Source organism: Moschus berezovskii, chromosome 17, assembly GCF_049115385.1.
Source record: "Moschus berezovskii isolate FMDL1 chromosome 17, NW_MosBer_1.0, whole genome shotgun sequence".
Taxonomy (NCBI): domain Eukaryota; kingdom Metazoa; phylum Chordata; class Mammalia; order Artiodactyla; family Moschidae; genus Moschus; species Moschus berezovskii.
The window spans coordinates 37,262,524-37,287,060 of NC_142476.1; the positions used below are offsets into that span (position 1 = coordinate 37,262,524).

A 24,537-nucleotide genomic window follows, 5' to 3' on the forward strand; every position below is an offset into this window, starting at 1 on the left:
TAGTAGAAGAAAATTCTAGAATGATTTGTATTCCCAGAGAAAGAGTTCTCCCTCAAAGAGTTCATCCAGTATTTATGGAGAGCCTGTTATGTGCCACACGCTCTGTGCACAGCCTTAAAGGAAATTAATAGTTGGCCCTGACCCTCAAGAAACTCACTGTTCCATGGGGAATACAAACATTACCATATTGTACAATAAATGGTACATGCAAAAATCGATACCATCTCTCCCCAATACATGTGTGGCAGTATCAGGAAGAAACACAAACACTGCTATTAGTATTCCCATAGAACGTTCTAGGAGCAGAGGTGGAACAGGAAGTATTAATTTATACCTTGTGGGCTCAGATCTGAGTGTAGTATAATCTTAGGTAGAAAGAAAGTGGATGGATTGGATCCTGGCCAGTCACATGGTCTTCTTTTTTGTGTATCATAACAGGTTATTCTGTACTAGTGAAAGTGTCAACAGTAAATCTCATCCAGGTTCATCAACTGGGACTGATAAAACAATGTCAAAAGCTAATGTGTCCTTCTGGGTACAAAAAGAAGGTAACAGACCTGATTTACTCTGTGGAAGGGCCGCTGACTACACTGTTGGGAAGGGACATTTCCTGATTCTTGTATGGTCCACACTTGTTTTGGGAGGTAGGTGATTGTTTTTACATCTCATCTTTCCTCTGACCTCTAAACCTTTCTGCAGAAAGTGATCACAATTACAACAAAAGAAAAAAACCAATGAAATTGTAAGATGTGAGTGAATGATACCAGTCTTGTTTCATTTATCTGTAAGTCTGATCTCTACTATGCTCCTTCATTCATTCAGCGACATTTGCTGAGCATTAGCGGTGTGGAGAATATGAAAGTTCTCAGCCTCAGGGAGACTTTCCATGGGGGAGACAGGCAGACACATAATTTCACTGCAGTGTCATTATTATAACTGTAAAGGTATAGTCCAGAATCTCTGGTAACAAAGGAGAGGGAGAGCTTTACACAGGCTTTCTTCTTGCCTGCCAGGCCTAACTTGACTTAAATAGCTGGGATGAGGGGAGGGCAAATAGAACCCAGATACATGGTTCACAATTTGCTTAGTTAACATCATCACTTTTGTCCATTCTACTATGACTTATGATGTGCTTTTTCTTTAGGGAAGATGTACCATTCCACCCCCTGGGGGGAATAAGGAAAAGTTTCACCTATAAGGTCTCTTACACAATGATAAAGTATTCAATAGGCATGAGGAATGATATTCATGTAGATAAAATAACATATTAAAAAACACAGATGCTTTATTCCATAATTCAACACTAGTGATTAGAGAACATTTTCTAGTTCTCTTAAAATTTTTTTCATTTGGGCAAAATGTCAACTGGTTTAAAATGCTTTCTAGAACAAAAGTGAAAGTTTTAGTTGCTCAGTCATGTCCAATTCTTTGCCACCCCATGGTCTGTCTGTCCATGGAATTCTTCAGGTAAGAATACTAGACTGGGTTGCCATTCCCTTCTCTAGGGGATCTTCCCATCTCAGGAGTTGAACCCGGGTCTCCTACATTGCAGACACATTCTTTACCAGGGAAACCTGGTACAAAGACTACAAAGAAGCAACAAAGCAAACACCTATGAAGAACTTCAATTGTACTCCCATTAGGGAGTGAAATTGCTTTCTCTGGGGTCTTTAAAATGCTCATCATCAACCCTGGTCCCTTTTGGTACAATAAAGTTCTGCTGACCATGAATCTCACTAGCTTTAGATCGTTTATGATTACATAGAGACAGGTGCTCCAAGCAGTAAAGGGCATTGCAGAAATTGCTTGAGAAACATTTCTTTGCTAACCTTATGCATAAGTATTCAAAAAATATTTACTGATTTGTCATGACCTGTAGGTGAAAGGCAAGAAATACAGACTCTGAGATGCCAATGAGTCTCACTCACCTAAGGCATAAGTTACTGGATTGTAGTCTATATATTGCCTCAGGAAGTGATGAGCTGAATAATCTTAGAGTAGGAAGTTTTAGGGGCTTCCCGGGTAGTGCTGAAAACATGGGTTCGATCCCTGGGTTGGGAAGATCCCCTGGAGGAGAGAATGGCAACCTACTCCAGTATTCTTGCCTGGAGAGTCCCCTGGACAGAAGAGCCTGGTGGGATACAGTCCATAGGCTTGCACAGAGTTGGACAAAACTGAAATGACTTAGCACGCACGCATGGAGGGAGTTTTAAGGCAAGAAGGTTCATATAAACAATAGCTAGTGTCTTTTGACATTTAATTGGTAAACGAAGTTTTCCCTATTATTAGATTTTATTTAAAAGTATTTCTGGTGTTTAAGAAAACTATGGAATATATGTTACTATAGCTTAGGATGAGTAGTGATTAACATGTACTAAGACATTGCAAGATGGCAAAGTAGGAGGACGTGTGTTCATCTTCTCCTGCGATAACTCCAAAATTACAACTCACTGCTGAACAACCATTGGCAGGAGAATGTTGGATCCCACTGAAAAAAGATACCCCATGTCCAAGGGCAAAGGAGAAGCCCCAGCAAAATGGTAGGAGGGGTGAAATCGCACTTAGAATCAAACCCCATACCTGCCAGAGATGCTTGGAGGGGGTCAAAGAAAACGTTCTGCGTACCAGGAGATGCCACAGAGACTGAGCCAGACCTGCCTTTGAGTGTTTGAGTGTCTCATGTGGCGGTATGGGTCAGCAGTGGACTGCTGCAGGGGCAGGGTCTCTGGGTGCAGCAGACCTGGGTATGGCATAAGCCCTCTTGGAGGAGGTCGCAATTAACCCCACCAGAGAGCTGCCAGAACTTACAAAGGACTGGGGAAACAGACTCTTGGAGGGCACAAGCAAAACCTTGTATGCACCAGGAGCCAAGAAAAAGGAGCAGTGACCCCACAAGAGACCCAGACTTGCCCTTGAGTGTTCAGGAGTCTCTGGCAGAGGTTTGGGTCAGTGGTGGCCTGATGCAGGATCAGGGGCACCAAGTGTGGCCTTGTGTGCATGGGACCTTTTGAAGGAGGTCCCATTATCTTCATTACCTCCACCATAGTTTGTCCTTAGGTCAAATAACAGGGAGGGTACACAGCCCCGCCCATCAACAGAAAATTGGATTAAAGATTTATGGAGCATGGCCCCAATCATCAGAACAGACCCAGTTTCTCCCTCAGTCAGTCTGTGCCATCAGGAAGCTTCCATAAATCTCTTATCCTTATCCAAGAGGGCAGACAGAATGAAAACCATAATCACAGAAAACTAATCAAACTGATTACATGGACCACAGCCTTGTCTAAGTCAATGAAACTATGAGCCATGCCGTGTAGGGCCATCCAAGACAAATGGGTCTTGGTGGAGAGTTCTGACAAAATGTGGTCCACTGGAGAAGGGAATGGCAAACCACTTCAGTATGCTTGCCTTGAGAACCCCATGAACAGTATCAAAAGGCGAAAAGATAGGACACTGAAAGATGAACTCCCCAGGTTGGTAGGTGCCCAATATGCTACTGGAGATCAGGGGAGAAATAACTCCAGAAAGAATGAAGAGATGGAGCCAAAACAAAAACAACACCCAGTTGTGGATGTGACTGGTGATGGAAGTAAAGTCTGATGCTGTAAAGAGCAATATTGCATTGGAACTTGGAATGTTAGGTCCATGAACCAAGGCAAATTGGAAGTGGTCAAACAGGAGATGGCAAGAGTGAACGTTGACATTTTAGGAATCAGCGAACTAAAATGGACTGGAATGGGTGAATTTTACTCAGATGACCATTCTATCTACTACTATGTGCAAGAATCCCTTGGAAGAAATGGAGTAGCCATCATAGTCAACAAAAGAGTCCGAAATACAGTACTTTGATGCAATCTCAAAGATGACAGAATAATCTCTGTTCATTTCCAAGGCAAACCATTCGCTATCACAGTAATCCAAGTCTATGCCCCAACCACTAATGTTGAAGAAGCTGAAGTTGAATGGTTCTATGAAGACCTACAAGACCTTTTAGAACTAATACCCAAAAAAGATGTCCTTTTCATTATAGGGGACTGGAATGCAAAAGTAGGAAGTCATGAGATGCCTGGAGTAAGAGGCAAATTTGGCCTTGGAGTATGGAAGGAAGCAGGGCAGAGGCTAATAGAGTTTTGCCAAGAGAACACAACGGTCATAGCAAACACCCTCTTCCTATAGCACAAGAGAAGACTTATATATGGACATCACCAGAAGGTCAATACTGAAATCAGATTAATTATATTCTTTTCAGCCAAAGATGGAGAAGCTCTATACATTCAGCAAAAACAAGACCAGGAGCTGACTATAGCTCAGATTGTGAACTCCTTATTGCCAAAGAAAGAAAGTGAAGTTGCTCAGTTGTGTCCGAATCTCTGCGACCCCATGGACTGTAGACTACCAGGCTCCTCTGTCCATGGGATTTTCCAGGCAAGAGTACTGGAGTGGATTGCCATTTCCTTCTCCAGGGGATCTTTCTGACCCTGGGATCAAACCCAGGTCTCCTGTGTTGCAGGCAGACACTTTGCCATCTAAGCCACCAGGGAAGACCAATTCACACTTAAATTGAAGAAAGGAGGGAAAACCACTAGCCCTTTCAGGTATGACTTCAGTCAGTTCCCTTATTATACAGTGGAAGTGAGAAATAGATTTAAGGGATTAGATCTGATAGAGTGCCTGAAGAACTATGGACAGGGGTTTGTGACATTGTATAGGAGGCAGTGATCAAGACCATCTCCAAGAAAACAGAAATGCAAAAAGGCAAAATGGTTGTCTGAGGAGGCCTTAGAAATAGCTGAGAAAAGAGAAGCAAAAGGTAAAGGAGAAAAGGAGAGATATACCCATTTGAATACAGAGTTCAAAGAATAGCAAGGAGAGATAAGAAAGCCTTCCTCAGTGACCAATGCAAAGAAATAGAGGAAAACAATAAAATGGGAAAGACTAGAGATCTCTTCAAGAAAATTAGAGATACCAAGGAAACATTTCATGCACAGTTCAGTTCAGTTCAGTTCAGTCGCTCAGTCGTGTCCGACTCTCCGCGACCCCATGAATCACAGCACGCCAGGCCTCCCTGTCCATCACCAACTCCCGGAGTACACTCAAACTCATGTCCACAGAGTCGGTGATGCCATCCAGCCATCTCATTCTCCGTCGTCCCCTTCTCCTCCCGCCCCCAACCTTTCCCAGCATCAGAGTCTTTTCCAGTGAGTCAGCTCGTCTCATGAGGTGGCCAAAGTATTGGAGTTTCAGCTTTAGCATCAGTCCCTCCAATGAACATCCAGGATTGATCTCCTTTAGAATGGACTGGTTGGATCTCCTTGCAGTATAAGGGACTCTCAAGAGTCTTCTCCAACACCACAGTTCAAAAGCATCGATTCTTCGGCGATCAGCTTTCTTCACAGTCCAACTCTCACATCCATACATGACCGCGGGAAAAACCATTGCCTTGACTAGACGGACCTTGGTCGGCAAAGTAATGTCTCTGCTTTTTAATATACTATCAAGGTTGGTCATAACTTTCCTTCCAAGGAGCAAGGGGCACAATAAAGGACAGAAATGGTATGGACCTAACAGAAGCAGAAGATATTAAGAAGAGGTGGCAAGAATACACAGGAGAACTGTATATAAAAAATCTTCATGACCCAGATAACCACAATGGTGTGATAACTCACCTTGAGCCAGACATCCTTAAATGTGAAGTCTAGTGGGCCTTAGAAAGCATCACTATGAACAAAGCTAGTGGAGGTGATGGAATTCCAGTTGAGCTGTTTCAAATCCTAAAAGATGATGCTGTGAAAGTGCTGCACTCAGTATGCAAGCAAATTTGGAAAACTCAACAGTGGCCACAGACTGGTAAAGGTCAGTTTTCATTCCAATCCCAAAGAAAGGCAATGCCAAAGAATGCTCAAACTACTACACAATGCACTCATCTCACACGCTAGTAAAGTCATGCTCAAAATTCTCCAAGTCAGGCTTCAACAGTACATGAACCTTGAACTCCCACATGTTCAAGCTGGTTTTAGAAAAGGCACAGGAACCAGAGATCAAATTGCCAACATCCGTTGGATCACTGAAAAAGCAAGAGAATTCCAGAAAAACATCTACTTCTGCATTATTGACTGTGCCAAAGCCTTTGATTGTGTGGATCACTACAAACTGTGAAAAATTCTTAAAGAGATGGGAATACCACACCATCTTACCTGCATCATGAGAAATCTGTATGCAGATCAAATAGCAAGAGCTAGAACTGGACATGGAACAACAGACTGTTTCCAAATAGGAAAAGGAGTACATAAAGGCTGTATATAGTTACCCTGCTTATTTAACTTATATGCAGAATACATCATGCAAAATGCCAGGCAGGATGAAGTACAAACTTGAATCAGGATTGCCGGGAGAAATATCAATAACCACAGATACACAGATGACACCACCTTTATGGCAGAAAGCAAAGAATAACTAAAGAGCCTCTTGATGAAAGTGAAAGAGGAGAGTGAAAATTCAACATTCAGAAAACTAAGATCATGGCATCCAGTCTGATCACTTCATGGCAAATAGATGGGGAAACAATGGAAAGAGTGACAGACTTTATTTTTTAGGGCTCCAAAATTACTGCAGATGGTGGCTGCAGCCATGAAATTAAAAGACCCTTGCTCCTTGGAAGAAAAGCTATGACCAACCTAGACAGCATATTAAAAAGCAGAGACATTACTTTGCCAACAAAGGTCTGTCTAGTCATGATTTTACCAGTAGTCATGTATGAATGTGAGAATTGGACCATAAAGAAGGCTGAGTGTGGAAGAATTGATGCTTTTGAACTGTGGTGTTGAAGAAGACTCTTGAGAGTCCCTTGGACTGCAAGGAGATCCAACTAGTCCATGCTAAACAAGATCAGCCCTGAGTGTTCATTGGAAGGACTGATGCTAAAGCCGAAACTCCAGTAATTTGGCCACCTGATGCAAAGAGTTGACTCATTTGAAAAGACCCTGATACTGGGAAAGATTGAAGGCAGGAGGAGAAGGGGATGACAGAGGGTAGGATGGTTGGATGGCACCAATACAGACTTGATGGACATGAGTTTGAGCAAGTTTTGGGAGTTGGTGATGGACAGGGAAACCTGGCGTGCTGCAGTCCATGGGGTCACAAAGAGTCTTATACAACTGAATGACTAAACTGAACTGATACTTTGAGGATAGGAAATTTCATTTTCATAATTTCTCTCATTAGATCCAGAAGCAAGATACCCAGACAGTGCCACTGGCTAGGCATATGGTGGGTTGTTGGAACTTCAAAATTTTCCAAATTCACGAGTGCTGTCTCACTATGTGTGTCTTATACTATGAGATAGCGTTACATAACAGTTGTCAGTTATTTCTTCATAATGATATGACATTCAGAGGAAGTTTAAAATCAAATACCTAAAGAGAGAGAATAATGAATTGTTTTTAAATTATACCTTATGTCCAAATAACACATACATGTATTTTTTTTTAGGACTTCTGAGGGCATTTTTAAAGAATTCTGAAGTCATTGTCTTGACGATTCTTTCTTTATTTGGATTTTTGATAGGACAACTGGCCTACAATTTTGTTGAGGTAACTTACATACGATAAACTAGAGGATAGACCAAAGATCAAAGACCAAAAACAAGGTCAACTCCTGTCCCCATTTCTGAATGAATGGATTATTTTTTAATGTGAACAGCTACTGAGAAAACTTTCAGTTCAGTTCAGTTCATTTGCTCAGTCGTGTCCGACTCTCTGCGACCCCATGAACCACAGCACGCCAGACCTCCCTGTCCATCACCAACTCCCGGAGTACACTCAAACTCATGTCCATCGAGTCGGTGATGCCATCCAGCCATCTCATTCTCTGTTGTCCCTTTCTCCTCCCGCCCCCAATCCTTCCCAGCATCAGAGTCTTTTCCAGTGAGTCAACTTGTCACATGAGGTGGCCAAAGTATTGGAGTTTCAGCTTTAGCATCAGTCCTTCCAATGAACACCCAGGATTGATCTCCTCTAGAATGGACTGGTTGGATCTCCTTGCAGTCCAAGGGACTCTCAAGAGTCTTCTCCAACACCGCAGTTCAAAAGCATCAATTCTTCGGCGATCAGCTTTCTTCACAGTCCAACTCTCACATCCATACATGACCACGGGAAAAACCATAGCCTTGATTAGACGGAACTTTGTTGGCAAAGTAATGTCTCTGCTTTTTAATATGCTATCTAGGTTGGTCATAACTTTCCTTCCAAGGAGTAAGCGTCTTTTAATTTCCTGGCTGCAATCAGCATCTGCAGTGATTTTGGAGCCCATAGAAATAAAGTCTGACACTAGTTTCCACTGTTTCCCCCATCTATTTCCCTTGAAGTGATGGGACCAGATAAGTTTTCTGAATGTTGAGCTTCAAGCCAACTTTTTCACTCTCCTCTTTCATTTTCATCAAGAGGCTTTTTAGTTCCTCTTCACTTTCTGCTATAAGGGTGGTGTCATCTGCATATCTGAGGTTATTGATATTTCTCCTGGCAATCTTGATTCCATCTTGTGCTTCTTCCAGCCCAGCATTCCTCAAGATGTACTCTGCATATAAGTTAAATAAGCAGGGTGACAATATACAACCTTGATGTACTCTTTTTCCTATCTGGAACCAGTCTGTTGTTCCATGTCCAGTTCTAACTGTTACTTCCTGACCTGCATACAGGTTTCTCAAGAGGCAGGTAAGGTGGTCTGGGATTCCCATCTCTTTCAGAATTTTCCACAGTTTACTGTGATCCACACAGTCAAAGGCTTTGGCATAGTCAATAAAGCAGAAATAGATGTTTTTCTGGAACTCTCTTGCTTTTTTGATGATCCAGTGGATGTTCGCAATTTGATCTTTGGTTCCTCTGCCTTCTCTAAAACCAGCTTGAACATCTGGAAGTTCACGGTTCACATATTGCTGAAGCCTGGCTTGGAGAATTTTGAGCATGACTTTACTAGCGTGTGAGATGAGTGCAATTGTGTGGTAGTTTGAGCATTCTTTGGCATTGCCTTTCTTTGGGATTGGAATGAAGACTGACCTTTTCCAGTCCTGTGGCCACTGCTGAGTTTTCCAAATTTGCTGACATATTGAGTGCAGCACTTTATCTGGTATTAAAAATTTTGAAAATGAAAAACCATTCAAGAAAGGAAACATGAATTAAAGAGACTTAAAATAGTAATTTGAAAGTGAGTAAATCTAATTGCCTTCTTGGATTCTTCACCATCTGCCTTTGGTCCTTGCTCCTGTTTCCTTTCTCTTACATACAACTGGACTCTCTCATGTTATTGTCTTTAACACCTGCAGGGACTCTAGTTACAAAAGGGTCAGTTACTGTCGTGATGAATTATGATTACTCTTTTCTCACTGCCAGATTAAGTGCAAAACATGCATCCTACAAAATATTACTTAGATCCAAGAAAAACTTTGTTAATTTATTGACACAGTTTTAAATGTATAGCAGCAGAGTAATGAATAACAATTTTAATCCACTCATTTTTATTAAAAAAAAATGGAGACAGTGCTTGTTTCTGTTAAGGATTGTAAAGTTCAGTTCAGATCATTTGCTCAGTCGTGTCTGACTCTTTGCAACCCCATGGACTGCAGCGCGCCAGGCTTCCCTGTTCATCACTTACTCCCAGAGCTTGCTCAAACTCATGTCCATCAAGTCGGTGATGCCATCCAACCATCTCTTCCTCTGTCATCCCCTTCTCTTCCCGCCTTCAATCTTTCACAGCATCAGGGCCTTTGCCAATGAGTGAGTGCTTCACATCAGGTGGCAAAGTATTGGAGTTTCAGCTTCAGCATCAGTCCTTCCAATGAACACTCAGGACTGATTTCCTTTAGGACTGACTGGTTTTATCTCCTTGCAGTCCAAGGGACTCTCAAGAGTCTTCTCTAACACCACAGTTCAAAAGCATCAGTTCTTCCACACTCAGCCTTCTTTATGGTCCAACTCTCACATCCATACATGACTGCTGGAAAAACCATAGCCTTGACTAGACGGACCTTTGTTGGCAAAGGAATGTCTGTGCTTTTTAATATGCTGTCTAGGTTGGTCATAACTTTTTTTCCAAAGAGTAAGCGTCATTTAATTTCATGGCTGCAGTCACCATCTGCAGTGGTTTTGGAGCCCCCCAAAATAAAGTCTGTCACTGTTTCAGTTGTTTCCCCATCTATTTGCCATGAAGTGATGGGACCAGATGCCATGATCTTCATTTTTTGAATGTTGAGCTTTAAGCCAGCTCTTTCACTCTCCTCTTTACTTTCAAGCGGCTCTTCAGTTTTTCTCTTTTTGCCATAAAGGTGGTGTCATCTGTGTATCTGAGGTTATTGATATTTCTCCCAGAAATCTTGATTCCAGCTTGTACTTCATCCAGTCTGGCATTTTGCATGATGTACTCTGCATATAAGTTAAATAAGCAGGGTGACAATATACAGCCTTGACGTACTCCTTTCCCAATGTGGAACTAATCCGTTGTTCCGTGTCCGGTTCTAGCCATTGCTTCTTGTCCTGCATATAGGTTTCTGAGGAGACAGGTAAGGTGGTCTGGTGTTCCCATTTCTTTAAAAGTTTTCCACAGTTTGTTGTGATCCACACAGTCAAAGGCTTTGACGTAGTCAATAAACCAGAAATAGATGTTTTTCTGTAATTCTCTTGCTTTTTTGATGATCCAACGGATGCTGGCAATTTGATCTCTGGTTCCTCTGCCTTTTCTAAATCCAGCTTGAACATCTGAAAGTTTACAGTTCACAGTACTGTTGAAGCCTAAGTTGGAGAATTGAAAATTTTGAGCATTTAGGATTGTAAAAGCCTCTTGTTATTCTTTGAAACACCACCACTACAACTAGCATCTTTTGAGTGTTAACTGTGTGCCAGACTCCCTTTTAAGTTCTTTGGTTTTTTTCATTTAATATTTTATTAACTTACTGCGTGTCTTAAGTCACTTCATTGTGTCTCTTTGTAACCCTATGGACAATAGCCCATTAGACTCCTCTGTCCATTTGATTCTGCAGGCAAGAAAACTGGAGTGAGTTGCCATGCTCTTCTCCAAGGGATCTTCCCAACCCAAAGTTTAAACCCACATTTCTTAACATCTCTGTCCTGGCAGGCAGCTCCTTTACCACTAGTCCCACCTTTGAAACCTGTATTAACTTATTAACTCTTGAGTTAATTAATTTCTCCTCAGAGCAATCCAATGAAAGTAGGTACCCTATTCCCATTTTACTGATGAGGAAACTGAGGCAGAGAGATGTTAAATAGTGAAGATTAAACTGTTAATTTGGCCAAAGTCTTTTTAGGGTATATTTACTACACTTCAGTCATTGTTGCTGTGTTTTCTATTCATCTGTATATAACCTTCATGATTTATATCCTATATATACAATATATACTATTATCCATGTATTATTTTTATCTACTTAATTCACTGAAATATTTTTAAAATCCTAAGCAAATGTCTGTGAAATCACAAGTAGCCATGCAAAGGTCTTTCTCCCACTCTTACACAAATTAAAATAATTACCTAACAGTCAAATAAAAAAGTACCACCTAAAATCACCTTAGGGGTAACCAGTGGTGAAGTACCATTTGTGAAAACACTGATTAGTTACCACAAGCAATGTTTACATAGCCTAAAGTCACAAGGTCCGTCTAGTCAAGGCTATGGTTTTTCCCGTGGTCATGTATGGATATGAGAGTTGGACTGTGAAGAAACCTGATTGCCGAAGAATTGATGCTTTTTAACTGTGGTGCTGGAGAAGACTCTTGAAAGTCCCTTGTACTGCAAGGAGATCCAACCAGTCCATTCTAGAGGAGATCAATCCTGGGTGTTCATTGGAAGGACTGATGCTAAAGTTGAAACTCCAATACTTTGGCCACCTCATGCGACGGGTTGACTCACTGGAAAAGACTCTGATGCTGGGAGCGACTGGGGGTAGGAGGAGACGGGGACGACAGAGAATGAGGTGGCTGGATGGCATCACCGACTCGATGGACATGGGTTTGAGTGAACTCCGGGAGTTGGTGATGGACAGGGAGGTCTGGCGTGCTGTGGTTCATGGGGTCGCAGAGAGTCGGACACGACTGAGCGACTGAACTGAACTGAAAGTCACACATATTTCTGGTGAATAGAGGACTATGCATTTGCCTCATGTGGATGGTTAGATCAAGAAATCTACCACAAGACCCCCAGGACTGGCATTGTAGATTATCTCCCATTTGTTGCAAATTGGGATATTGTAAAATTCATATTGATTGGCAGATCATCAGCCTAGTTTCTAATACTTCAAAATGGTAACAAAGTAATTTTTGTTTGCCTTTGTTTATTTAGATGCACCAAGTCGTCTACCCTCTTCTAAGAACACCAAGTTTTTCACTTTATTGTTATTTTTCACCTTTAATTATATTTATGGCTGCTTTGGATGTTGACTTCTATATACTCAAGAATGTGTTTTGGCAGGTAAGAACACATTTTAAGACCAAGTACAGTCCATTATTCCTTATTCATGTTGACAGAGAATCTGTCTAGAGAGATTAATAATTCACCAATCTCACATTAATATTTCACCAATCTCACATTTTTAGTTGTTTGACTCTTTTTGCTGTGCAGAGTTGAGGGGAGGGAGAAGGAATAAGTATTTGCTGATCTGTAACTAAGATTAGTTACTGTGACTAAGGCACTGAGTTAATATCATCTCCATTTCACATATTAGCCAACTATAGTTCAGAGGTCACCAGACTGACCAATGGCAGAGCCTGGGTTCGAACCCACCTCTGACTGCCTCTCGGCTGTGTCTGTAGATTTGTCCATTTTCACTGCTATGGTTGTTTTATTTATGCCTTCCTCTTTTTTCGTTAATCATGCTTGCAAGATTATTTTTCTTTTCAAACTGTTTTATTTTCTTTGATTTTATTCTGTACTTTTTCTAATATCTTGAGCTAGGTATTAGTTGATTGATTTTTAGCTTCTTTTATTGTTGTTAGTTTGTGCTTTTAAAGTTTGAAGTTTTCCAATAGTAACTTTTTAGCTTCACCCCACATGTTTAAGTCTTTAGTGTTTTCACTCAGGAATAAAAAAGAAACAATATTGATAAGTAGAATATGGAAGAATTTCAGATGTATTATGATAAGAGACGGAGAAGGCAATGGCAGCCCACTCCTGTACTCTTGCCTGGAAAATCCCATGGATGGAGGGGCCTGGTGGGCTGCAGTCCATGGGGTGGCTACAAGTCGGACACGACTGAGTGACTTCACTTTCACTTTTCCCTTTCATGCATTGGAGAAGGAAATGGCAACCCACTCCAGTGTTCTTGCCTGGAGAATCCCAGGGACGGGGGAGCCTGCTGGGCTGCCATCTATGGGGTCACACAGAGTCGGACGCGACTGAAGTGACTTAGCAGCAGCAGCAGCAGCAGCATGATAAGAGAAAGAAACCAGGCTAGAAGGGTACCTATGAAATAATAGAATTCCATACATAGACCTTCCTTATAGCAAAGGCAAAACAATACTTTGGAAAACAGATCATTGGTTACCAGGGAGCAGGATGAGGGAAGAAATAAAGTGGCAGCATGAAGAAATTTTTGAGTGTGATGGATCTGTTTTGTTTTTTCATTGTGGTCGTGTTTACCTGACTACATGCATTTGTCAAAACTCGTATAGCTATACAATCAGAGAGTGGATTTTACTGTATGTAAATGAAAGATAAATTTTTTTAAGATCAAAAGAAATATATTTGTATTTATCTGTCCCATGTGGTTTTGTACTTTTATAATGCTTTGCCTTTGCTTTTCCTCATTCTTTTTCCCTTTCTCAGTCAATTGATTCAATTTTCTTTATTCTTTAAAACTTTTTTTTCTTTATTCTTTTTTTTTTCCCTTCTTCTGGTTTAAAAGTTTTGCACTCTGTTGCTCTTTTTAAGGCAGCCATTGTTGATTGCCTGTCCCTTTCTTTCTCAATAATGGAGTGACTTACTGTATGTATAGTATGGTAGTGGGCTGAGTGTGAAATAGTGCTACATTTCCTGGCATCCCTGACAGGTGTGGTAGTGTCAGAAGCCTATTGGGCAACGAAATGTATACAATAGTTTGCTAACTATGGATTTTTCCAGAAATCCCTTAATAAGGGAACCAAGTCAGTTGGCATGTAGTTTTCGTCCACTGTTGCCTGCCTGGAACCCTATAGATCATCACTGTGGAAACAAGGAAATGCTTTGTATGGAAGCAAGAAAAATTCGCACTCCATCTTAGAACATTTTGATGTGGAAAACTATTAATCTTGAATAGCAACAAGAAAGATTGGTGCATTGGTCTTCTCATAGTCAGGTAGAATCATTTGGAAGGGATGGTTTCGTTGAGGCGGGTAAACCAGAATACCTTTTAAAGTTATCTTCCCTAGTAATTGTATAAAATATATAGCAAGATCTGATTCTTACATGAGTAAATGCATTCATGCCATGCTTAGGTGTTAAATTTAATACTGTATTGTGAATTGGTTTCACAGGTCTTCTTAACTGGATTAATTAGCTTTGTTACAACATTCATCATAATTGGATATATGGTTCTGAAATTCAATAAATATTCATGGGATTTGCAGTCTTGCCTCCTCTTTAGCATGGCCATTGGCATTACAGATCCTATTTATTCTGTGAATTCACTGAAAACCATTGGTATGTTGGATTTATTTCTATCTGTTATTTTGAAGATATGAGGATAAATTTCCTTTTGATAATATTCTTGAGTGAATTGAGCATTCAGCAGAGTAGCCATTTTGTGCTGTTTTTCTTGGAGATAGAGTATGCAAAGTCAATAAAGCAACCCAGGACCTGGGATAAATAATCTCAATTTTTTTCAAGGAGAAAATGTTATCTTTCTAGAAGGTGATTAAAATTGGTATTTTATTCCAATCCATTGAGTTCTAAGCCACAGGCTAGAGACTTGGCACTATATCTTTGCAGCACTTTTCTAAGTCCTGGGTACTTCTTGTTAGAAAGGCCTTAATTTTAAAGCAGCTGACTTTAGGCAGGTGGGAGAGGGAGCTTATTTAGAAGAAATGAGGTGAAAGTATACTCTGGCAAATATGTTATTCAATAAAACCTTATTCCCAAGAGGGCTAGGGGTTCTGACGTACTTTCTGTATTATTTGGTAAAAGATAATTTCACTCTGAAATATCTGTTGTCGTGTTTTATTAACACAGCAGTAAAAAAACATAACATGGTTAGATGCTGTTATTTCTGATTTTGACTCATAAATATTTAATTAACCAATTTTAAGGTTTCAGTTATATTTAGTAGAAACATATCACCTTATGATTAGGGTGGGACACCTACCTTTTGGCAGGTGATATCCCCTTCTATACACATTTATACTTACAATTGAGAAAACAAGATGTTTTGACACTTTTGCTGGTGATATTATAAATTGTCACCAGATATTTCTCAAAGAGTCTGATCCTATCTTCTTTTTCTCTCTCATTTTTTTCTGTAGGTACAATATTTTTCTGTCTTTTCTCCATCTGTTTTTCTCTCTAAGCCATTTGTATTTGCCACTTATTTTATTCACCTCATTATCTTCCTGCTTCCCTTTCTGCAATCTCTTAACTGTAAGAGGCTCTAATAAACTATAAACTTTTTTTATTACAGTTTATATATTCAAAAATTTTTTCAAAAAGAGAGTAGAAATTCTTCTATTTCTTTATAAGAAAACTATTAAAGGTATTTGACTCTTAGTTGATATTTTCTTTATGCCAGTTATACTCAGATGGTACATAGTTCTGGATTCAATGATGTCTTTACCTTTGTGTGAATTAGATAAAAATGATCCTCTGTCTAATTGTTGTAATACATTATCTTTTTTAAGGAAAAATATTTATTTTTTGCCATGTGCCTAAAATTGCCAGAGTAATATACAAAACAGTTCCTACAGTGTGAGTGTTTCTTCATTTGATGTGGTGCTCTGGAGCACTATGAAACCTGCACAGTCTGAGTCTGAGGTGGACTGACTCACTGAAAAAAATAATGGATGTTCACATACAAGTTAAAAGGAACCTGTCTATTACCTATTTTAAAAGAACACAAAGGCTCAAACAGTTTTTACTTTAAAATGAATCTGGACTGGGAGCTTGTAAAGGATAAAATACAAAGTTTTAGTATGATCTAAATTTAAGTAAAAGGAATTATATGCTTTGAAAAAGCCTTCAGCATTCAAATGGCTTTATCTGGGTCATGGAATTACAGATGATTTTTTGTTTTATTATATCCTTTTAAAAACTTTACAGTGAATTAGTGAATATAAGTTAGTTCACATTAAGCCAATAAAAATGTAGGGAGTAATTCTTGTGGTATTTTGCTATTAAAAATAACTATACATCAAATTCAAAACTTTATACAGAAAACCTTATGCTCTACTTGCTCCTGGTTGACTTATTAAATCTGAGGGAAGAATGAAAGGATTTCTTGACCAGCTAAATCAAATGTGCCAATAATCTTCAAACCTGTTTAACCAGTATTTTGTGTCTTCTGTCATAGTCAACATTAATAGCAAGTAGTAGTATAAGATAATTATAATTTACCTTGCCTTTTATTTATTTTTTTTGCTTTCTAAAGAAAGAAAGCAAATTAAAATTGGCTACAATAATGAGACACAAAGAAAAGAAATAAACAGCCCGAATATTGATCCATAATCAGGCACTGAATTATCAGAAATTCTGTATTATCCTGGTGTCTATCCTATCTTTCAGAGGGTTTTTGTAAAGATAGAATCTTTATAATCTGATATTTCATATACTCAGATCAAACAATGGAAAGCAGAGATCTGCTCTTTTCAATTATGCATAGTATCTTAGAAATAGTAATACTAATGAGAACCCTCAGTTATATGTTTTAATTATTTTGTGTTTCAAAATATCAAAGGGAAAAATATGGAATCTTCATCAGATCATTTCTGCTTGCATTAAAAAAGTATCATTTAATGTGATCAGTTTGGATTTTAATGCAACAAAATATATTAAATAGCTGCTTTTAAAAAACCATGTAATTGTATAATTCTTTCTATATCATTTTGTATTTACATTAGGCTGCATAATGCAGCACTGTGTGTCATATGTTCTTAAATTTGAGTTTATGCTTTTAAGTAAAAGAAGTCCAGGGCTGGCCTGCAATTCCGTGAAATCACTGAGGACACTGGATTCCTCTATATAACTCCTGTAGTTAAGATGGAGTAACAGGATCAGGTCTGTGAAGGATGGGTGCTGGAGAAGAATTGGTTGATGACATGTTGTAAATTGACCTAGATGAAAAGGGAACATATTTCCCAAGGACAGAAAAGGCTCTGAGGTATATTAGAGGGTAATGATGACAAAATACTAGTTAATATATGTTGAGTGTTGACTATGTGACAGTCACCATGCTTAGTATTATATACTTTGTTCATTTTTGTGCTTACAGTAGCACTTTTTGGTTAGTACTATGAAAGGCAGAATAGCTTAGTGTTTTGGCTAGAAGACGGGAAAGTTATAACTCCACCTCTACCCCTTACCAACTATATGTATGCATGCTAAATCGCTTCAGTCATGTCCAACTCTGTGTAACCCTATGGACTGCAGCCTGCCTGGCTCCTCTGCCCGTGGGATTCTCCAGGCAAGAATACTGGAGTGGGTTGCTATGCCCTCTTCCAGGGGATCTTCCCTACCCAGGGATCAAACCCAAGTCTCTTGTGTCCCCTGCATTGGCAGGAAGGTTCTTTACCACTGGTGTCACCTGGGAAGCCCCTACCAACTCTGTGATCTTGGGAAAATATCCTAACCTATATTTACCTCAGTTTTCTCATCAGTAAATGAGGGTAATAACAGTTTATACCTCATGAAGTTATTAATGAGTAATCAATGAGATAATGTAAATCTTAAAGAATTGCTATTCCTATTGAAATATTTCAAAAGTAGATAACTGAGGTTCTCCACAGTCTTAATTTAACAAAGATTCAGAATTGGACTTGAATTTAAAATCTCCACTGTTAATGCCACCACTGCTGATTTAGTTTCATTTAAACAACATCATGTCTTTTAATTAGTGTTCTTATTTGAAATGTGTCTTTAACACTTGAATTTAATTTGTATCTTTATTAAAATTTTAGAGTTAAATGATTTATTAGTAAATTTGCTAATAAATTTACTACTCAGTTCAGTCGCTCAGTTGGGTCTGACTCTTTGTGACCCCATGGACTGCAGCACACCAGGCTGCCCTGTCCATCACCAACTCCCGGAGCTTGCTCAAACTCATGTCCATCAGGACAGTGATGCCATCCAGCCATCTCATCCTCTGTCCTCCGTACTCCTCCCGCCTTCAATCTTTCCCAGCATCTGAGCCTTTTCCAATGAGTCAGTGCTTCGCATCAGGTGTCCAAAGTATTGGAGTTTCAACTTCATCATCAGTCCTTCTAACGAATAATCAGGACTTATTTCCTTTCGGATTGACTGGTTTGATCTCCTTGCAGTCCAAGGGACTCTCAAGAGTCTTCTCCAACACCATAGTTCAAAAGCATCCATTTTTTGGCACTCAGCTTTCTTTCGGAGAAGGCAATGGCACCCCACTCCAGTACTCTTGCCTGGAGAATCCCAGGGACGGGGGAGCCTGGTGGGCTGCCATCTCTGGGGTTGCACAGAGTCGGACATGACTGAAGCGACTTAGCAGCAACAATGTTCCATTATATGGATAGATCACCTATATTTATCTGTTTAGCAGCTGATAGACCTTGTGTTGTTCCCACTTTTTTCCTGTTATGAAAATGCTGCTATGACTGTCCATGTACAAATTTTTGTGTGGACATATGTTTTCAGCTCTTTTGGGTATATGTCTAGGAGCAGAATTGCTAGGTCATATTTTACACTTATTTCTAAAATGTGGTTCTTTTGGAGTTTAACGATTCATATTTATTCAAGCTAAATGTAGTGACATGAGAAGTCTTTTGTCTCATTTTGAAGTTCTAGCATGCTTTGAGGCAATGAACACTTCAAGATGTGCCATCACCATGTGCCTTTGCCATTGGAGATACAGAAGGCACAATGAAGAAGTTAAAAAATGGTGATCGTGATTATCTTATAGGTCCATCACAGTAATGACTGCCTTCTTTTTTTTTTTTTCTAGCATATTCCTTCTCTTCTGTTTTTGTATTTCCCGTGAAAGAGCATCATTTTCATGCACCGTACTAAATTATACTTTATATTTCCATTTCCAGGTATTTCTAAGATATATACTGATATCATTAGAGGAGAATCAATGATCACCTGTGGCTTCACATCCATTTTTTTTGCAATTTTTCAGAGAAGCATACTTCAGATGTCCAACTTTAGAGGTAAGAGCATTTTTTCCCTCTATTTCTTTCTTTTTTTTAAATTTTTGGCTACCCTCCATGGCATGTGGGACCTCAGCTCCCTCACTGGGAATTGAACCCATGCTCCCTGCATTGTAAGGTGGAGTTTTAACTACTGGATCACTAGGGAAGTCCCATCTGTGTATTTTCTAAAATCATTCTTATGTAGTCCATTTTAATTCATACCAAAATTAAAATATATTCAAGATGTCTTAACTTAGCTGCTTCCCCTATTCTTTACTTATGGACCAATTAAAATAGTATATCAGGTAACAAGAAAATAATTGCCACTGTGTGTTTCCTTAGATTAGAGGGGAAAGTTGTTAAAGAAATGATTTCATATTTCTCAACATGCACGCACACACGCACATACAGTTGTGTCATCTAGCTCAGATTAACCTCTTTCCTAGACCAATCTGGATCTCAGTGAGTGAATGTTAAGAATTGATTTTCACATTGTTATACAACAGAAAGAAACAACACTGTAAAGCATTTATCCTCCAGTTGAAAAAAAAAGAATTGGCTTGGTCCTGAGTTTGAGTCTGAGGGTGAAATTAGTACTGCGGAGTCAGGTTCTAGAAGTGATAATGAGCAGAAGTTGCAAATAGGCTGCAGGTTGGTGAGGATCCTGAGCATGGTGTGCTTGGCCCTGACATAGTTTGTAAAAAAAAAAAATTGTATTTAAATATATTTTGGCTCATTATTCACTCACCAGATGAGTTTTTCACATTTATCGGTTCAGTTCAGTCACTCAGACGTGTCCACCTCTTTGCGACCCCACAAACTGCAGCACACCAAGCTTCCCTGTCCATCACCAACCCACATTTATGCTCTTTGCCTAACTCCTGAGAGCATTTGAGTCTGCTGTCCCCAGATAAGCAAACCTCAAGCTGCAGACTGTGGGGGAAATGTATCCCCAGAAAGCCTCTTTTGCCGGGCTTTCATGGGAAACTTCCATCTGCTGAAGAACAAAGTCCCCATTCAAAATCTCAAGAGCAAACCAACGGGCATTGCCCACATGCTATTAATAAAAGAAAAAAAATTATATTTCACCTTTCTTTTTCTTATTTCCTTTTTCTAGAGTTACATGTAATCGTGGGCCTCACCTTGGATGTTTTGGGGAGCATAGCATGTGGATATTGGTGTGCAAGGATCATTCAGTTTATATTGACTGACCTGTTCAGCAATACACTAACCAATATAATTTTTTGCATCTCAATGGTGTATATGACTTTCTACATTGGTAAGACAGAAACAGATACAAAAATTCCATCCTTGATGTGTATTTTATGTTTTTTAATTTTCCCTTGTTCTTGAATCCAGCTTCCTTCCAACAGCTTTTCTGCTTTTTTTTTTTTTTTTTAATGTGGCTCCTTTGTGTGTCTTGTCATACTATCTTTCTGCCACCTTTAGCTCTTTCCTGGACTGTCTTAACATCCCCTAAATTTCAAGTCCATGTTCCTTCTCTTGCATTCCTCCTCCATGTGGTTACTCTCTTATTCTTTTTTAACTCTACCCTTTGACCTTACATTTATTCCCTGGCAGTCCCCTGGAAGAGGAAACAGACCTGAGCCAATTTCTGCTCTGACCCTTAGCAACCCATCTCTAAAACGAGAAAGCTAGGAGAGAAGCTCCTGAGATCTTTTCCAGTTCAGCAGTACCCATTCAGTGGGTATCAGATTGAGGGGACAGTAGAAATGGCGGCCCTTACCTGAGGCTAGGAGGCAGGAAAGGAGTTGGAGAAATCAGGTATATCTACCTCTGGAAGAAAAGCAGGACAGAGGAATAATCACAGGAATCAGAGTGCCTCATGCTAGGAGACCTTCAAAAAGTCATCTTCTAGTTTAGTCCAGTGAGATTGAGAACTAAAGTTTTTATCCATTGACTGAGGTAACCAGTCCCCCAAAGCCATAGGAACTATGGCAAAAACATAGCCAAATTCTTCTTCTCCTCTTAGCTCATACAGTGGAGCAATTCCATCCATGAAAGGCCTCAGGTATCAAGAGGTTAATTACTCCTCTTTTCACCTCTAGTTACCAAACAGCACTGCTTTCTCTACGATAAAGTGCTACCTATTTTTGCTCACCACCCCAAATCAGTAAAATTACAGAAAAACATTCACTGAAGACTCGTTTCCTTGCTCTCTTCATTTTCCCCCTCCCTTATGTCCCTGTTATGAATGCCTTAAGTGCCTGAAGAAAAAAAGTTAATTTAATATTTCCTTTTTTTCCCCCTTGGACTGTAAGTTCCTTGAGACAGAGCTGTCTTTTATCCATCTTTATATTTATCATCTTTTCTATGTTCCCTGAGTCAAGCCCAATGCTTGCCATAGGCCCAATAATAATTAAACACATGTTAGTTGAGTAAACTATTAGTCCTTAAAGAGCTTGAAAGTTAGGCAGAGTTCACTTTAAACCTGAGCTTTATGATTTATTAGCTTGGTAACTTTGGAGTATTACTCAACCTCTTTAAACTTCAGTTAGTTCCTCATCTATAAATGTGATATAATACAGCCTAATTTAGAGGGGCGTGCCAGGCGTTAGTGAGGTAATATGTGTCATGTGACTCACTCATGCTGGCATCCTGGAGGTAACTTTGACCGGCTCACGAGAGCTGACTGTCCACATCTCTGTGGACACATCTCTGTCTACATCTCACTGTCCACAGTGACATAATGTGGGTGTAACTTGAAATAGGCCATAGTGGGACCATGGAAATTGGCAGACACAATCAACTGTTGTTTGTTTTTTTTTACCACCCAGATTGCTGCTGATAAACATTTACCAGCATGCCACTGGGCTCAAGGTAGGGCAGCCAATAAATGGTGATTCCTTTCTCCTTTCCTCCTAATTCACGTAGGTGCTCTCGGTCAAGTGCTTGAGAGGTCTGGAGTAGATGCTCCCTCACTTGCTCTCAGAAGGAATCTCTGCTACAAAGCCTTGATCTTGGACCCCTAGCCTCCAGGCTGTGAGATGATAAATTCTTGTTAAAGATACTTTGGTAACAACCCCAGGAAATTAATACCCGCTCCCTCATCCATTACACTTTCTTCTGCTTCAGGAATTAAAAACAATTTTCTGGCCGTTCTCTCCTCTTATACTTAATCAGATCCTGACAACAAAAGTCAGGAACAGACAGTTCTAAGGAGAAGTTCCATTGCCAGAAAGCTAGACATAGATAAAATTTTTATTTATACATTCTCTAACGTGACATTTCTGTCTTGTTATCTAATTTTATTTTTTTCTTCACTAACAAACACATTGTTAACTGGCTTGAATCCAGGGAGTGTCTGATTGAGGTTCAAACCTCATCTCTTTGAGCACATGTAGTAATTTCCATTTTTGTCTCGTTAAATCCACAGTACCTGGGGTTATAGAAATCACCTGTGTCAGCACATTTGTTCTTTTTTCATAAAATAAAATAGTCAGGAAATTGCACAGACATTGCCACATAGACAAAAGGCACATTGGAACATTGTTGGTTGACAGGTAGTATAGCTAACAATGTTAATATATCAGCCCACGGAAAAAATTTTAGTCTTGGGACCCCATGGACTCTATCTTGCCAGGCGCCTCTGTCTGTGGGATTCTCCAGGCAAGAATAGTGGAGTTGGTTGCCATTTCCTTCTACTGGGGATCTTCCCAACCCAGGAATCAAACCCAGGTCTCCTGCATTGCAGGCAGATTCTTTACTGACTAAGCTATGAGGGAAGCCTCAAAAATGCAAGTATTAGTCACTCAGTCGTGTCTGATTCTTTGCGACCCCATGGTCTGTCCATGGAATTCTCTGGGCAAGAATATTGGAGTGGAATGCCATTCCCTTCTCCAGGGGATCTTCCTTACCTGGGGATCGAACTCAGTCTCCTGCACTGCAGGCAGATTCTTTACCATCTAAGCTACCAGGGAAACCCTAGTGTATAAAAGGCACTTTAAGAGAGTCATCATATAATTCATATAAGATGATGGGAGTTGGTGATGGACAGGGAGGCCTGGCGTGCTGTGATTCATGGGGTCGCGGAGAGTCGGACACGACTGAGCGACTGAACTGAACTGATGGGTTGTGTGTAAGTCTAGGCGAGAGGTCCAGCATGGGAGGTAAAATGATGGATTGTGTATAAGTCTAGGCCAGAGGTACAACAAGAGAGGTAAAATGATGGGTTGTGTATGGAAGTCTAGACCAGAGGTACAGCAAAGAGTGGTGTTGAGAGGGGTCTGTTATAGCAGAAGGAATATTTTATCAAGTGGCATTGGTCAGAATTTCTGGTGAATGGAAACAGCTTTTAGTCAGTTTTATTGTTTTAAAATAATGCATTCCTTTCTTACCTGTGCCAAGGCGGACTGTTCTCACTCTTTTTTCATGTCATTCAGTTCAGTTCAGTTCAGTCACTCAGTCGTGTCCGACTCTTTGTGACCCCACGAATCACAGCATGCCAGGCCTCCGTGTCCATCACCAACTCCCGGAGTTCATTCAAACTCATGTCCATCAAGTTGGTGATGCCATCCAACCGTCTCATTCTCTGTCGTCCCCTTCTCCTCCTGCCCCCAATCCCTCCCAGCATCAGAGTCTTTTCCAGTGAGTCAACTTTTCGCATGAGGTGGCCAAAGTATTGGAGTTTCAGCTTCAGCGTCAGTTCTTCCAATGAATATTCAGGACTGATTTCCTTTAGGGTGAACTGGTTGGATCTCCTTGCAGTCCAAGGGACTCTCAAGAGTCTTTTCCAACACCACAGTTCAAAAGCATCAATTCTTTGGCAGTCAGCTTTCTTCACAGTCCAACTCTCACATCCATACATGACCACTGGAAAAACCATAGCCTTGACTAGACAGACCTTGGTTGGCAAAGTAATGTCACTGCTTTTTAATATGCTATCTAGGTTGGTCATAACTTTCCTTCCAAGGAGTAAGTGTCTTTTAATTTCATGGCTGCAATGAGCATCCGTAGTGATTTTGGAGCCCCCAAAAATAAATTCTGACACTGTTTCCACTGTTTCTCCATCTATTTCCCATGAAGTGATGGGACCAGGTGCTATGATCTTAGTTTTCTGAATGTTGAGCTTCAAGCCAACCTTTTCACTCTCCTCTTTCACTTTCATCAAGAGTCTTTTTAGTTCCTCTTCACTTTCTGCCATAAGGGTGGTGTCATCTGCATATCTGAGGTTATTGAT

General features: G+C 40.0%; 1 protein-coding gene across 1 annotated transcript in view; it reads left to right on the forward strand.

Moving 5' to 3' along the window:
• The first annotated feature begins 508 nt into the window (after positions 1–508).
• The window catches only part of SLC9C2 (solute carrier family 9 member C2 (putative)), a 99,634-nt gene continuing 75,605 nt past the window's right edge, over positions 509–24,537 (forward strand). Inside the window, exons 1-6 of the mRNA XM_055418727.2 lie at positions 509–644; positions 7,489–7,589; positions 12,343–12,471; positions 14,511–14,676; positions 19,239–19,355; positions 20,455–20,616. Of these exons, the coding sequence (XP_055274702.2) occupies positions 509–644; positions 7,489–7,589; positions 12,343–12,471; positions 14,511–14,676; positions 19,239–19,355; positions 20,455–20,616 (811 nt within the window). The remainder of the gene's footprint in view (positions 645–7,488; positions 7,590–12,342; positions 12,472–14,510; positions 14,677–19,238; positions 19,356–20,454; positions 20,617–24,537) is intronic.